Below are 15,364 nucleotides of genomic sequence, written 5' to 3'. Positions count from 1 at the left end.
AAATCATTCTTATCCTGCAAGAAAGGTTATCATCTGCTCAATCCAAGAGAAAATAAATTTTGCAGAAACCAGATGATGAGGAGAAGAATGAGCTCTTAAGGAACAATGTCAGAAACTAAGTCAAGCAAACATGTTGATGAAGAATGAAATGCAAGATCTAACTATGAGGTTATCTAGTGATATTGAGGATAGAAAGAAGAAGGATTTGTTGTGAATTGACTATGAATGTGGCAGATTGACTCATGAGAATAATTTGTTGCGAACTGATTTGGCACACTCCCGGAACAATGAACAAGAACTTGAAAGATAAGTAACTACTCTGAGAGATGATCTGACTACTGCAAGTGAGTATAAATAAAAGTTTAGGATCAGTGTTGCACAGTTGGATGACTTACTGAAAAGACAAAGACACATTGATGATTCAAGAGGACTTGGATTTGTACAAGGTAAAAGCTCTGGTACTGCAAATGAAGATCCGACAACCAGTATGTAGAACTCACCAGAACAGAGGAAATCGGTAAGATAATATAATGCTTATAAATTCAATGGTAGATGTTTTGTTTGCAATAAGTTTGGGCATATGGCTAAACAATGTATAAATAAGGCAAATAGAAAATACAATTTTGTTCTTGGTCAATGCACAAACTGTAAGAAATATGGTCATAGATCATAAGATTGCAGAATGAATGTTAAATGTCATGCATGTGGAAAGTTTGGACATTTTGCTAATAATTGTAGGTCAACAAATGATAGTGGATACGTCAAAGCAATTCACAAGACCAATGTTACATGTTATGCATGCAACAAAATAGGTCATATTTCTAAGTATTGCAAAAGCAAGACTCAACTGGTTAATAATGATAAAGATAATGAGAAAGGAAACTAGAAGGTAGATGAAATACAACAAGATCACACCAAGAGATGGGTTAGAAAATTTGAAGAACCAAGTGGAGATGGATCTACACTGGTAACTCTACTGATAGAATAGAGTATTCCTCCATCAACAAGAAATTCCACTGGTAATTGAGGCATAAGCCTTAGGGGATGGAAAATTCATTACTAAATTTTGCATATTACCCCGGAAGAGATCTAGGAAGATCTGAAAATTATGTTCATCATCGATGAAGGTTCACCTGACACATGACTGTGAAACCGACATCCATAGGGTTGTTGGTGAAGCATTTATTACAAAAAAATAGGGTTTTATTCACTGATAAAAGGAGGTGAGTGAATTCATTTTCACTCATCGAGAATTCAAGCATTTAGAGAGAAGTAAAGGCAAGTTAAGAGCGAGCAAAAGCATTGTGAAAGGTTTTCGAGTAGTTATCTGAAACACTCAATCTTCCACCGACACTCACCTTCAGGTATTTTTTGAAATGGCATCTATATCTTCAGCTCCTACTTTTATTACAAATCCCACCATTGTCAAAGTCAAGGATAGGTTAAGGCCAGTATTTAAGGAGGTTCCCAAAATTGCTAAAAAGGAAGACTCTACAGCCACATTTTCTAGGGATCCTGACGGCGTAATATATGTTGAAGATGTGAGGGCATACATTCACTGCACCCTTGAGGATTTTTGCATAGAGGACATCAAAAGAATGTATCAATCCGTGATACTGGGAGACTCCAGAACCATCAAACTGAAATACAAAGCAATTGAGAATTTAGGGTTTACCGATATTTTGTACATACTAGAATTCAAAGATGAAGTTATCAGATACGTTCTGAGCAGGGTTCACCACAAATTTATTTGTCTAGATAGGCCTTACATGATCATGAAGGAGGCTATTAAAGCTATCACCGGCTTACCCAGGCTGAGACAAAAACCTAGCAAGAAAATTTCCAACACAGAAGTCGAGACACTCACCGGTGCTACACCTAATAGCAGATCGATGAGGATAAGCACAATCACCGACATAGATATAAAGTTTGCAAGCATGATCATAGGTTACAAGGTAACTCAGTCCAACTGACTGAATTTTGTTCCTAGTTCATGCGTTCATGCTGCATATCAGATGTTGAGGAATAATGTGAAGTACGATTTATGTGAATGGATGAGGAGTGAGTTGATGTTAAACCTTGGTAAGATCAAAGGAATCAAGAAAGGCACTTTTAGATATGGAAACTTGATTGTTTGTTTAATTATTTACTTCCTAAATGAGCTACCTGGTCTAGGGAAGAAGCATTGGGCTCATGACATACCAATAGGTATGCAGATCAAGGAAGCAATCACCGGTTTTGGTACCGGAAGAGATGAGAAACTTTAAGGGTATTTTACTTGACTTTTCAAGAAAACATGAGGCAAAGGGAGATAATTTCAAAGAACATCGTGGAGAAGTATTCCATTGATATTTGTTTCATGGTAAAAACTGATGAAACTCTTATGGAAGCAGTTGAACCTAGGCAAATCTGGATTACTAAGCTTGGATATGAGGTGGATGATAACATTTTTGAATTCTATGCAAATATGTTGTTAGATGCCCCATTATATGATAAGACAGAACATTTTGGTACAACAGGAGAGAAGGCTCTTGAAGTGATAACCAATTTTAAAAGGAAGAGAACAGAAAAGAAAATAGAAAAGATGTCTGCATATGTACAACATGTCATTTATAAGATAGACACTCAACTAGGTTCCAAATCAAAACAGGCTTTTAAACCGGCAGAGGTTGGTACTGTAGAAGTGAAGAAGCCACAAGCTCACATTTCCCCTATCACTTCAGACTTTGATTCTGAGGGTAATGAACCTCTGGCTTTCAGAATGGTACAAAGGAAGAATGCGGTAAAACCACCGGTAGAGTAGAAGAAGGTAGAGCCTAGGAGGAGACTTTTTAGAAAGGCAACTAAGCCTACTGCACCTCCACTAATGACAAGGAAGCCTATGCACAAGAGGAAACCAGTCACACTGGCAACCACAAGAAAAAAGAAGAAGGGTGATGATACTGGAATCGGTAAGACCACAATGAACAATGTTGAGCTTATTGATGAAATTACAAAAGATGGAATATTAAAAAATATATCAAAGTATTAAGAATATTTAGAAGAGTGAGAAAAGTGAATTAGAAGAGGCTATTTTGTTATATATAGACATCTATAAGAAAGCCTTAATTGAAATTTTGAAGGAGATACCTTTATCCTTGTATAATAAACTTGAGGCTAGGAGACTTGACACTGTCAAGAGAGATAGGGAGATCAAAGAAGTGACACTTTTGGAATTGTGTGGTGCTGTAAATAATGAGGAAATGAAAAGATGTATAGACACTCTAAATAGGATAGTCTTCCGTAGTAAATCCCAATAGATAAGCCTTATGATGGGTTGAGTAAATGAGGTGATAAATGAGACAAGTAAGGGATGGACCAAATTCTTTCAGAAAAACCCATACTTCCTCACATCTCAAGAAGAATTTGCAAGGGCAACAACTTCCACCATTCCTGACAAATAAAAAGGGAAAGATATTTTGGGCAGTTCAACTCCAGTTTTGACACAACTGACAGTAAATATAGATATTCAGACACAACCGACAACTAAGGAGAGTGTACAGTCTGTACCGACACAGACCATTTTTTAGCAAGGCAATGTACAGGACACTGGAAATACTATGGATAGTACTCCACCGATAGTAACTGACACTGCACCAAGTGGCGAAGCCACCAGTGCAATAGAGGTTGAGATGGATAAGGTAAAATCCACTAAGTCCATATCGGTAGGTAAAATTGATTCCTTGACAAAGGTTTTGGCAATTGACACTTCTCAAGTTGAGAAGAAATCAGTCCCTGAGTTGAGTCCAACTGAATTAATGATGATGGCCACTCAGAAATTACTAAAGGAAGGCATTGTAGATAAAGGATTAAATGATCAATCAGTCTCTGTGTTGCACAAATTATTGCCTGACTGTTAGATTGAAGATGGAGCAAGCTCTTCCGGTAAGCTCAAGACTCTAATAGAGCACATATCCAACAATTTTCAATCTCTGAGGCAGATTGCAGACCGATAGACTTTGGATAATTTCACAGCAGCAAAAATAACAACTTTTGATCAAATTATAGGAACAAAGAAGAAGAAAACTGGGGCCAAACTTATTCCTATTGAGGTTTGTTTAAAACAATGTACAAATATCTACAGAGTGTGTTGTAACATAGAAAGTCTTACGGCTAATGTAGATAGCAGATTGAAGGAGTTATATGATAAAATGGCTAAAATTGCTAACTCTTTTGATGGATTGACTGCACTAACCACATTTGTTGATGGACAAATTTTGTTCTTGGAGAGCCAAATTTTTTCTTTTGAGGAGGAGAGAGATGAAATCATGAGGAGAGCAAGAAATCTAAGAGGATCGGTAAGTCGTAAACTAGATTCATTGGGTGTTCACAAGAAAGAGTGCATGGATATGATAGCTAAACCCACACCTACAGATATCCAAGAGAAAGAAACACTTGCCCACTTACTAAGTGGACTTGCATCTATTTCTGATACCTTTAAATTCATCTGGGATACATATCTTCAGTTATTGCAAAAGGCATACCCAGAAATCCTGAAGATGACCAAGCTCTAGTGAAACTAACATTATTCTTTTATTCTTTCACTGGTCTTTGGCATTAATGTCAAAGGGGGAGTATGTTCATATGTGAAAAATATCAGGGGACACATTTCAGATGGAGTATATAGCTAAGGGGGAGCATATCGGCAGGGAAAAATATCAGGGTGCAATAGAGGTTGAGATGGATAAGGTAAAAGCCACCGAGTCCATACCGACAGGTAAAACTTATTCCTTGACAAAGGTTTTGGCAATTGACACTTCTTAGGTTGAGAAGAAATCAGTCTCTGAGTTGAGTCCAACTGAATTAATGATGATGGCTACTCATAAATTACTGAAGGAAGGTACTGTAGATAAAGGATTAATTGATCAATCAGTCTCTGTATTACACAGATTATTACTTGACTGTTAGATTGAAGATGGAGCAAGCCCTTCTGATAAGCTCTAGAATCTAACAGAGCACATATCCAACAATTTTCAATCTCTGAGGTAGATAGTAGACTGATAGGCTTTGGACAATTTCACAGCAGCAAAAATAACAACTTTTGATCAACTTATAGAAACAGAGAAGAAGAAAATTGTTGACAAACTTATCCCTATTGAGGTTTGTTTAAAACAATGTACAAATATCTATAGTGTGTTATAACATAGAAAGTCTTACAGCTAATGTATATAGTAGATTGAAGGAGTTATATGATAAGATGGCTAAAATTGCTAACTCTTTTGATGGATTGACTGAACTGGCCACATCTGTTGATGGACAAATTTTATGCTTGGAGAATCGAATTTTTGCTTTTTAGAAGGAGAGAGATAAAATCATGAGAAGAGCAAGAAATCCAAGAGGATTGGTAACTCCTAGACTATATTCACTGGGTGTTCACAAGAAAGAGTGCATGGACATAATAGCTAAACCCACACCAACAGATATCCAAGAGAAGGAAACACTTGCCCACTTACTAAGTGGACTTGAATATATTTCTAATACTTTCAAATCCGGCTGGGATACATATCTTCAGTTATTGCAGAAGGCATACCCGGAAATCTTGAAGCTGACTAAGCTCCAGTGAAACTAACAATATTCTTTTATTCTTTCAATTCTTTCACCGGTCTTTGGCATTAATGTCAAAGGGGGAGTATGTACACGTGAAAAATATCAAAAAATATATTAGAGAAACACATTGGAACGATATCAGATGGAGTGTATTGCTTAGGGGGAGCATATCGACAGGGAATCCATTTTTCACACAAGTGTTGCCATCAATGCCAAAGGGGGAGATTGTTGGCAATTGACACTCATTGGATTCATTTTGTTGTCATTGATGGCAATTGACATTCATTGGATTCATTTTGTTGTCATTGATGGCAATAAGATCTGATGGAAGTCATAAACTGGAGCTAGGAAGCATATACTGACATACATTGGCTTTGGAGCATTCAGGGCTACACCTACACCGACACTGACACCGACATCAATATTTCTTTGGAAGCCGACATCAAGGAGGATTTGTTTAAATTATTTTATAATTATTATAGTCAAGGCCGACATTTTTGTAAATGTATTGTAATCTGACATAAGGCATATCATTTGTAATGGGTATATAGGCTAGTCTGCTAGGTTATTTTGAAGAAGAAAAAAAGGGTAGATATAAGTGATGTGATAGATGATATGTACGGACATAGGATAATATAGCATAACTGTATGATGCAAAATATATGTATGAAGATCATTTTGTATGCGAGTATTATATCATGTAATGATCTATAGATAGCTTTGAAAGCATTCTTGGAGGAGAAGAGATACTGGTAGCAGTTTAGAGTTTATGAACCGGTACAGAGCAAAATCGAAACCAGAACTCTATTGGGCATAGCAGATGCATTCTTGAGTTCATTTTCAATAACTTTAGCAAAAAGCTTGTAGTCAGTGAGGCTCTTTAGTGATGAAATCTAAAATTAAATCAATAATTATACCGGAACTCTATTGGGCTGGTAGACAATTCACAATCGGAACTCTTTAGAATGCATCTGCTATGCCCAATAGAGTCATAAACCGGAACTCTATTGGACCCTATTATATGTAATATCTTTTCATATGACCAAATTGATGAAATCTAAAATTAAATCAATAATTATATAATTGAATCTTAGAAAAAAATTAAAAAATTACAGGTAAATTTTAAGGAACATGATTTGTTTTATGCACTTCCCGGCGGAAATGCTCGCTCCGCCGCCAGGGGACAGCGGTGAACGACAAAATGTTTTGATTAGCAGAGTGGAGTAGCTCTCATTGTTATCAATGTTCAACCCAAATAAGGATTTCGAATCATTTGATAGAGTCAAAGGCATCCATCCTTGTCCTTTGCCTGCGGAATCGACGCACCTTTCTTTTGGGAATCTGTGTACTTCACCGGAAAAATACAAAACCTACGAGATTCCTCGGAGACCGTTGATTCCATAACCCATTGTATATATAAATCCTATGGCATTGTTCTCATACGAAATACTAGGGAGAAGCAAATATGGGATCAGTTAGCTTCTCTGTCATCTCCAATTCTACAATCTATGGAACAACTAGGCTTCCATCGCCTTACCCACCTGCAAGATTTTCTCATTGGCAATGCAGGAGTACAAAATTTCCATCCGTCAGGAGTGCTTTATCTGGTGAGTAAATTGCATGTGAGAGAAACCTAATAAAGCATGGTTAGTGTTTGGTTTTTTGCGTGTCCAGTTCTCAAATGTGCTAGAATATCCATCTATCTGTTGCTTTTTGTGTAATTTGTTGCAAATGACATTTTTCTTCTTGAGATTAGTCATTTTATGCTAGGTCGGTCTAATGGCAATCTGCATTTTGTAAGCCTTTTTTTAATTGGAGTGTGATTTAGGGCTTTCTTTCTCAGTTCCTCCTGTTTTAATCAAATTACAGAATCAATGCATTGATTTCTTTTTAGTTACATCCACTCAAAATTCTCTGTACCAACAGTATTTTAAACAATTTGTTTCTTTGCTATTCAATAATGCTTTTATTTATGAGGCCATCTACTCTTGTAGGTAGGTATATTTTAATTTTTGCATATCAAAAGATCAATCTTCAACTAGGAGGTTTTTTTCCTCATTGTGTGTGGAACATTACACCAGTTACCTCATGTACGTAGCTATAGGCATGGGTATGTTATGTTTAAATTTTGGGGTATCTAATGGACAATCTGCAAGTAGAAGATTCTTTTATCCCACCATTCAGTTGAACATTACTTTGGGTTCTTTTTTCTTATAATCTCATGTTTTTTTCTGTGACAAACAGCATTGACACTTTGAGTTATTTTTTCTAATGATTTTTTTAGGCAGGTTAGTTATCTCATCTGAGTAGGCATGCTCATAGCAGAATTTAATAGCATAATTTACATTTGAGAAGGTGAGGGGTTAGTTTCTAATGATTTCCTTGGGTAGGCTAGTTATCTCATCCGCGTAACCGGTTAGTCATGACCATAGCAGAAATTACATTTTAGAAGGTAAGGAGTTAGTTATTAATGATTTCCTTGGGCAGGCTAGTTATCTCATCTGGGTAACTGGTCAGTCATGGCCATAGCAGAATTTACATTTTAGAAGGTAGGGAGTTACTTTATTAAAGAATTTCTTAGGTAGGCTAGTTATTTTATCTGGGTAGAAGAATTTTAGAAGTTGGGGCTGGTAGACAATTCACAATCGGGAGTTCTTCTATTCAACATTTTCTGTCGAACATGGCTTATGTTTCCTATATTCAAGATCCTATACACTCATGTTTTCTAATTAATAGAGCTGAAACAATTAGTTTTCCTCTCGGATTGATGTGTATTTGTCATTTTTTATTAGGATCTTCTAGTGCCCAGTTCACCCATGGAAGGAATGAACTTGACATAGGACCAAGCCAGCACCTTAGATCTACATATGCTTCCAAGGTGAATTTATAACTTTATAGCCTCGTTTACTTTTTATACTTCTGTTTTCCATTGTTCTAGAGAATACAATATAATTTTGCTTTGGCAATAGTTTAGATCCTGATAATATAACCAACTTTTCCAGTAGAATTGAACATGGTTAATTTTATAACTTATTAGTGTTGAATTTGGAAAACATAATTCTGTACTAGATTCAATAAATATGCATCTCAATATTTTGCAGGTTGTCAAAGATAAGATCAAGCAAAATGCATCTGCTTCTATGTACATAGATGAGGATATTGTGAGGATAAGAAGGCTATTCTCGGAAACCAAGAGCAGACAGACATCTGTTTCTGCTTATGATACAGCATGGGTAGCCATGGTCCCCTCTTTGGAAGACTCTCAATTACCACAGTTTCCACAGTCCCTTTCATGGATAATGAATCATCAACTCTGGGATGGGTCTTGGGGATTACCTGATTTGCCTTATATTAAAGATCGCCTTTCTCACACTTTGGCATGCATTATTGCACTAAGAACGTGGAATACTGGCATTAAAAATGTGGAAATGGGTGAGATTCTTTCTTTGGCCTGATAACAGTATTTCTTACAGATATATTCTGCTAACACTTTATGAATGCTTTTCTTTAAATTTTAAATTTAGATAATGCCGTATGATTTGACTTGCCCAACTAGCAATGGGCCAGCAGAAAGCACAAGACTAGAATTGTTCAAGGGAAAATGTCAGCAAAACCAATGGTAGTAGCACATCCATACATTTTATCGTGAGAGAATATTTTTGTAAAATACTCTTTTTCATCAATCAATAAAAATACGATGTTCTCTCTAATCTTATAACTTTCTCATATTCTCTTTTATATACAAAAGGGTTACATGCTTTGAAACCTTTATTAAGTTTTATCTAACTACAAATATTCTTTTTTCCCTTTATAAAGAACATCTATTCTTAGCACTACTTGAAAAAAATAAAATAAAAAAAATTGAAAGTAAATCTATTGTAGTGTTGTTTTTATTATTCTCTAAAGTCAAAACTTGTTTAGTTGGATACTGGTCCATTAATCTCTACCAGTTAAAAGGAAATTCATTAATCTTTCCCTCTCAAGCCTCCTAAATTCTATTTCTGAATAGAATTTAATTGGATGGTGGGCTTTGGGTCTTCCTTTACACCTGAATTAACTCTTCGAGCATCGAGATTGCCTTGTTTGAGTAATTTTCTCCTCTAATACATCTGTTTCCTCGGTGATTACTTTTTGCATTCCATTGCATTTTCTTCTTTATTGGTAACCTTAGAATGATGCAAGAGCAAAAGATAGAAAAGTTATGTTTCTTAGGGAATAATATAAAGTGTCCTCAAGTAGATTTTCGTACACAGCAAGAAAGGTGGCTTTAGAATAGCTACTTTTAACAAATAAGTAAATGAAATCCTAGAAAGCATGTAAAGTCCTCAATTTGAGAGGTTGACATGTTGTTTGTAGATAGAGTTAAGTAGATGGAAACAGCTCTGTTCCTTATTCAATAAGGAAGCATTTTAGCAATGAATAAAATAGAGTAGAACAATTTTAATGTTCACAAGGTCAAAGATAGTCTATGGGACAGCAGATCCCACCTTTCTAGCTTTCAGATTTGCAGCCCAACTGCTAAAAAGCTTTATGATGAGCTCTCCATTTTTTCCAACCATATCTTCTCTAAACTAATCATGCAGCAAAGTATCCGCTAAAGTATCTGCATAATTGACCTGAATACCATAGTAAGCTTCAGATTTAAGAATAAAGTGCTTCTCCGATTTAACTGCCCCATGATGTGGAAAAGATACTCTCTTTCATCTTGTTCTTCTTTAGGCCTTTTCCGCCTACCTGTTTCATATCGAAGATGATGTGAGCTAGTTCTCAACTGAACTATAAGAATCTTCACTCTCCATGATATATTAACCTCTATGCAAGCCTCCCTCTGTAAGAATTGTGAAACTGAGTGTAATTTCCTCGAGCCATATATTTCTATGCATACTCTTTTTGATTTTTTTTGAGCTTTCTGCTTATGTCAGTCTTCTACAAGTTATATCATGTTTTCTATGTTGTTCTGGAAAACAGAAGAAATAGACGTACAATTAGTAGAGACTTATGTACATACAAATGGGATCGCATCCCTTCTTATGATAAACAAATTATTTCAGTCACTGATGGGAATCCATATCTATACCTACATTTTCTGGTGACCATATTTAAGTGTAATATATTCAGTATAGCCAATACCTCCATGATTAACACCTATATCCTATTTCAAAATGATGCCAGAATCCCTGCCCGTCTGCCCATATCCCAAGTCTCCTGTTGTGTATGATTTAAATACGTGGACTTGAACTCTGCAGCCAAGTCCTTAGATTTTAAGATACTAATTCACGAGTAGAAAGTAAAATGGTAAAATCAGATTTGATCCAATGGCTACATGAATCTAAGACCTAATGTTCTAAGATCTTGCATTCGTTTCCTGATTCTTCCACAGGTTTGAGATTTATAAGAGAAAATATTGGAAAGATAGCTAGCGAGGACCAGCATGATCCCATTGGATTTGAGATTATCTTCACTGCAATGCTAGAAGAAGCAAGAGGATTGGGCTTGGACCTCCCTTATGGTTCATCTCCTATAGAACAGATGCTCTCAAAGCGATATGAAATCCTTAAAAGGTAATTTTGTGATTAGTTTATATCTTCAGCACCTGATAATCACATTTTGTTTATTTGCTGTAACTTTACCATTCTTTTGGTTTTGCAGGATAGAGATAGACCAGATGAATGATTATGATCAATCCCTAATTTTTATAGTTGAGGGTATTCGGAGTATGGTTGACTGGAACAAAGTTTTAAGACATCAGAGCAAGGATGGCTCACTCTTCCATTCCCCCTCTGCAACTGCTTGTGCTCTGATGCACACTAGAAAATCCAACTGCCTTATGTATTTGAAATCAATGCTAGAAACTTTGGGGAGTGGAGGTTGGTCCTTAAATGTTAATGCATATTGATGAGATTTTGTCATGCTCATGCACATGTAACAAGCATTTTTTTGTTGGTGCAGTGCCTAGTGTTTATCCCATAAATGTGTTCACTGCTCTCTCAGTGGTAGATAGGTTGGAGAGCTTAGGAATATCAAGACATTTCAAATGTGAGATAAAGCAGGCTCTCGATGATGTTTATAGGTAATTCAGAAATCCCTTGCTTACGATGGATATTGTACTTTCTAAGTCTGGTTTTCATATTGTCTGAAATCAATATTCTCACTGAACAGATGCTGGACAGAAAACAAAATAATTGAGGGAATATCATCAACATCAGACATAATTAACAGTTCTGTCAGTTTCAGGATTTTACGGTGGAATGGATATGATGTGTCTCCAGGTCCTTTGAATAAATTTTGCTGTTGATTATTGCTCATATTTTTCTGTCAGGCATGAATAACTGTTATGAATTGTACTTTCGGGGATGAAAGATTCTTACACGTACATTAATTCTTTACCAGAGTTATGTATAGACTTTTGGGACATTTCATGCAACATGTGTGTCTTTTGTTACATTTTTTTTTCCTTTTAGTGGAACTAACAACCATGTAGATGTCTTCGTCAGTTTCCTGCAAGATGGAAGCTTCCTAGTAGAAAAGAGAGGCCAAGCTGTTACAGCAATGCTGAATTTGTATAAATCATCTCAGATGATGTTCCCTGGCGAAAGAATTTTGGAAGAAGCAAAATATTTCTCCAGAAACTATCTTGCCAAAAATGAAGCAAATATTGCAATGGATGACCAAAATTTAGTCCACAAAGACCTTGATAAAGAGGTAGTAAACTTATTTTTCCATGTGTAAATGACCAATGTTTGATATTATTTTTGTCATTGAGCTGTGGGGGTTGATTCATTGTGTGCAGGTTGAGTATGCACTTGCTGTACCTTGGCTGGCCAGTTTGGAGCGACTGGAACATAGAAGATACATTGAAAATGATGCATTTGATGATATTTGGATTGGAAAGACCTCTTACAAGTAACTTTCGGTTGAGTTCACTGTTATGGCACACCATAACTAGAGAACTCTTTAAATTTTATTTTATAGATAGTCCTGAATATTGGTCCTGAATATTGCAGGATCCCCTGTATAAGCAGTGACTCTTTTTTAGCATTAGCCAAAAATGACTTCAATATCTGCCAAGCAATGCAGCAGAAAGATTTACAGGAGTTGGAAAAGTACGTGTACATGTAAATGATTGGATTTTTTGGAATTATTTACTGGAACAACATGACTAGAAGTAATATGTTATAGAGGTTCTAATAAGAGTTTCTGTTGCTGTCTCCATTAACAGATGGTGTGTAGATTCAAAATTTGGTGACCTACACTACGCACGGCAGAAACTTGTATATTGCTATTTTTCTGTTGCTTCAACACTTTTTAGCCCTGAAATGTCTGCAGCACGTATTGTATGGACCAAGAATGCAGTTCTCACTACAGTCATAGATGACTTTTATGACGTGGGGGGCTCCACTGAAGAGCTTCAATGCTTTCTTGAAGCTGTTAAGAGGTAATTTTAGCATGAATATCCAACATTGTGTTGAAATGGATGGCCATCATAACAATATCAATAGTGTATTCCATTTTAAGATTATTTCCGTTGCAAATCTCACTGTAGAGAAACCTTGTAGGCCTAATTAAAGCTCTGGTCTTATCTAGGCCCTGGAAGTCAAAATGTGCATATATAGAGAAGAGTCATGATGTAGTTGTTTCTTACATTTTGCAGGTGGGATCCAGCAGGGATAAATAGCCTTCCAGATAATGTGAAGATTCTGTTCTCTGCACTATACAACACTGTCAATAATATTGCCCAAAATGCCTGTGCTTTTCAAGGTCGAGATGTCAGCATTCATTTAAGGGAAATTGTGTGTATCTTTCCTTGAATATAATTTTTTTTGTAGTATATATTTATATTGTACTGCCAACAAAGTTTCTTCAAGAAAGTTCGGAAACAAAATTAGAATAATCCATTATATCATCTTTTTGTTTTTTTTAGTGGTACAGGCTAGTGATGTCAATGATGAAAGAGGCTGAGTGGGCCAAAACTGGATATATACCATCCATGCAGGAGTACTTGGAAAATGGAAAAACATCAATTGCGTTGGAACCGATTGTTCTTATAGCTCTCTATTTTGTAGGGCCTAAGCTTTCAGAGCAAACCATCTGGCACCATGAGTACAGCAGTCTTATGGAACTTGTCAATAATTGTGGGCGCCTTTTAAATGACATTCAGAGCTATAAGGTACTAAATACTTACCACAACCAGGCTATGCCTTAGAAATACTTTAGTAAATTTTATTTTCACAGAATGCTGAGCAGAGGAATTAAATTCTTCATATGTTTTTCAGAGGGAGGCCAAGGAAGGAAAGCTGAACTATGTGACATTGTTCATGAAAGAATATCCAGTGTCGACTGCTGAGAATGCTATTGAGAAGATTAGACAAACCATATATCAAAGCACACAAAAACTACTGAGAAATTTGTTGCAACCTAGTGTTCTCCCTCATGAATGCAAGAAGTTGTATTGGAATATGGTTAGAATTCTCCAACTATTCTACCTCAAGACTGATGGATTCACATCTCCCACTGAAATGCTTGAACATATCAATATGGTTATTTTTGATCCTATAGTGTAAATTCCAAAGGAGAGTTTTGAGATAACATCACCTGGTTCTATTGATATGGGAAATGCTCGTAAATAGCTTTAGGAACCATCCATGACATGTTCTTGGCCCCCATGTTGTGTTGTTTATCATCTTGTTGTCACTCTAGTTGTCATCTAAATATTTGTTGCTTCATGTTAGCATACATTCAAATCATGAATCTTATGCAACCAGGGTCTCATGTGACCCCTACATTATCTGTGGACAAAGATGCTATTGTAGATTGGTCTTTGATTTGCCAAGAATCTACACCATATTCTGCAATCAATAAAGTGGCTCTACAATCATATATGCCAAATCTCAGATTTTCAAACCATTGTCTCACATGACCTCTATTTCCTTGTATTTCATCTGTGGACGACGATGCTATTGTAGATTGTTCTTTGATTTGCCAAGAAACTACACATATCCTACGCTTGATTTATTATAATTGTTACACCTTGAAAGTGGCTCTACAATCATATATTTCAAATCTCAGATTTTTGCACTTCATTTGTTCATTGTTGTGTTATGTCTTGTTATTTTACAATAAACTAATATTAGATTTGGCCAATATATTATTTATTTGCTTCATTTGTTGTTGCTTTCTTATTGAATATACTACTATCATTACAAGAGGTCTGAGAGCAGAGATCTAAGAAGTAATTTGCAACGTAGGGAAGTAAACAAAGAGTAACAATGAAGGACAACTAGTAACAGAGAAAAGAAGATGGGAAAGCTAGTGTTTGATTGCCTATTTAAACCTAAGTAAAGGTCAGTGACATCATCTATTCCTTAAACAGATGGAGCTTCTTATTTGTTTGTCATTAGAGATTGGAGGAAGAGAACCCTTTGTTCCCCACAAGCAACTAGTGGATGAAAACCCCTATCTAGCATTAAGCAATTCCACTCAGCGATTGCATTTGAGCTTCATTGGTTTGTTGTTCAAGCAAGTCTTAACAACTTTTGTTTGTTTGAGTTAGGCAACTCCTCTTAGCATCTAGGGAGTGTAATTCCATGGTGGTTGTTAACCCCTTTTGTTGTGATTTTTTTATACCACTGATTATAATATTGTTGTTACCACTGATTATAATATTGTTGTTATTGTGTTTTGGTGATTAAACTGATTGTGAGTGTGATATTCTACCATAATAAGACAAATAAACAATTGTTGTGCATTCTTGTTCATTTACAATTCATTGCTAAGGTTT

At 36.0% G+C, this 15,364-nt stretch overlaps 1 protein-coding gene across 3 annotated transcripts; it reads left to right on the top strand.

Moving 5' to 3' along the window:
• The first annotated feature begins 6,730 nt into the window (after positions 1-6,730).
• LOC131035241 (copalyl diphosphate synthase 1) lies at positions 6,731-14,661 on the top strand. 3 transcript variants are annotated; one of them, XM_057966905.2, is made up of 14 exons: positions 6,731-7,193; positions 8,379-8,464; positions 8,688-9,018; positions 10,967-11,147; positions 11,236-11,453; positions 11,536-11,656; positions 11,746-11,855; positions 12,068-12,288; positions 12,377-12,489; positions 12,591-12,689; positions 12,806-13,021; positions 13,238-13,376; positions 13,508-13,753; positions 13,860-14,661. In XM_057966905.2, exons 1-14 carry the CDS (start codon positions 7,052-7,054, stop codon positions 14,145-14,147), a joined length of 2,511 nt encoding a protein of 836 aa, XP_057822888.2. In that variant the 5' UTR covers positions 6,731-7,051; the 3' UTR covers positions 14,148-14,661. The 3 variants fall into 3 exon arrangements, with proteins under 3 accessions (XP_057822888.2, XP_057822890.2, XP_057822889.2); XM_057966907.2 differs by having other exon boundaries at positions 13,650-13,753; positions 13,860-13,996; XM_057966906.2 differs by lacking the exon at positions 8,379-8,464.
• Positions 14,662-15,364: the final 703 nt, after the last annotated feature.

The sequence above is a fragment of the Cryptomeria japonica genome, chromosome 5 (assembly GCF_030272615.1).
Source record: "Cryptomeria japonica chromosome 5, Sugi_1.0, whole genome shotgun sequence".
Taxonomy (NCBI): Eukaryota; Viridiplantae; Streptophyta; class Pinopsida; order Cupressales; family Cupressaceae; genus Cryptomeria; species Cryptomeria japonica.
The sequence above is the reverse complement of the archived record's forward strand: the minus strand, read 5'-3'. Positions and strand labels throughout refer to the sequence as shown.

Coding starts and splice junctions, on each gene's coding strand:
- LOC131035241 (XM_057966905.2), top strand. CDS start 7,052: ATGGGATCAGTTAGCTTCTCTGTCATCTCCAATTCTACAATCTATGGA. Junction 11,148..11,235: donor CGATATGAAATCCTTAAAAG/GTAATTTTGTGA, acceptor TTGGTTTTGCAG/GATAGAGATAGACCAGATGA. Junction 12,289..12,376: donor ACAAAGACCTTGATAAAGAG/GTAGTAAACTTA, acceptor CATTGTGTGCAG/GTTGAGTATGCACTTGCTGT.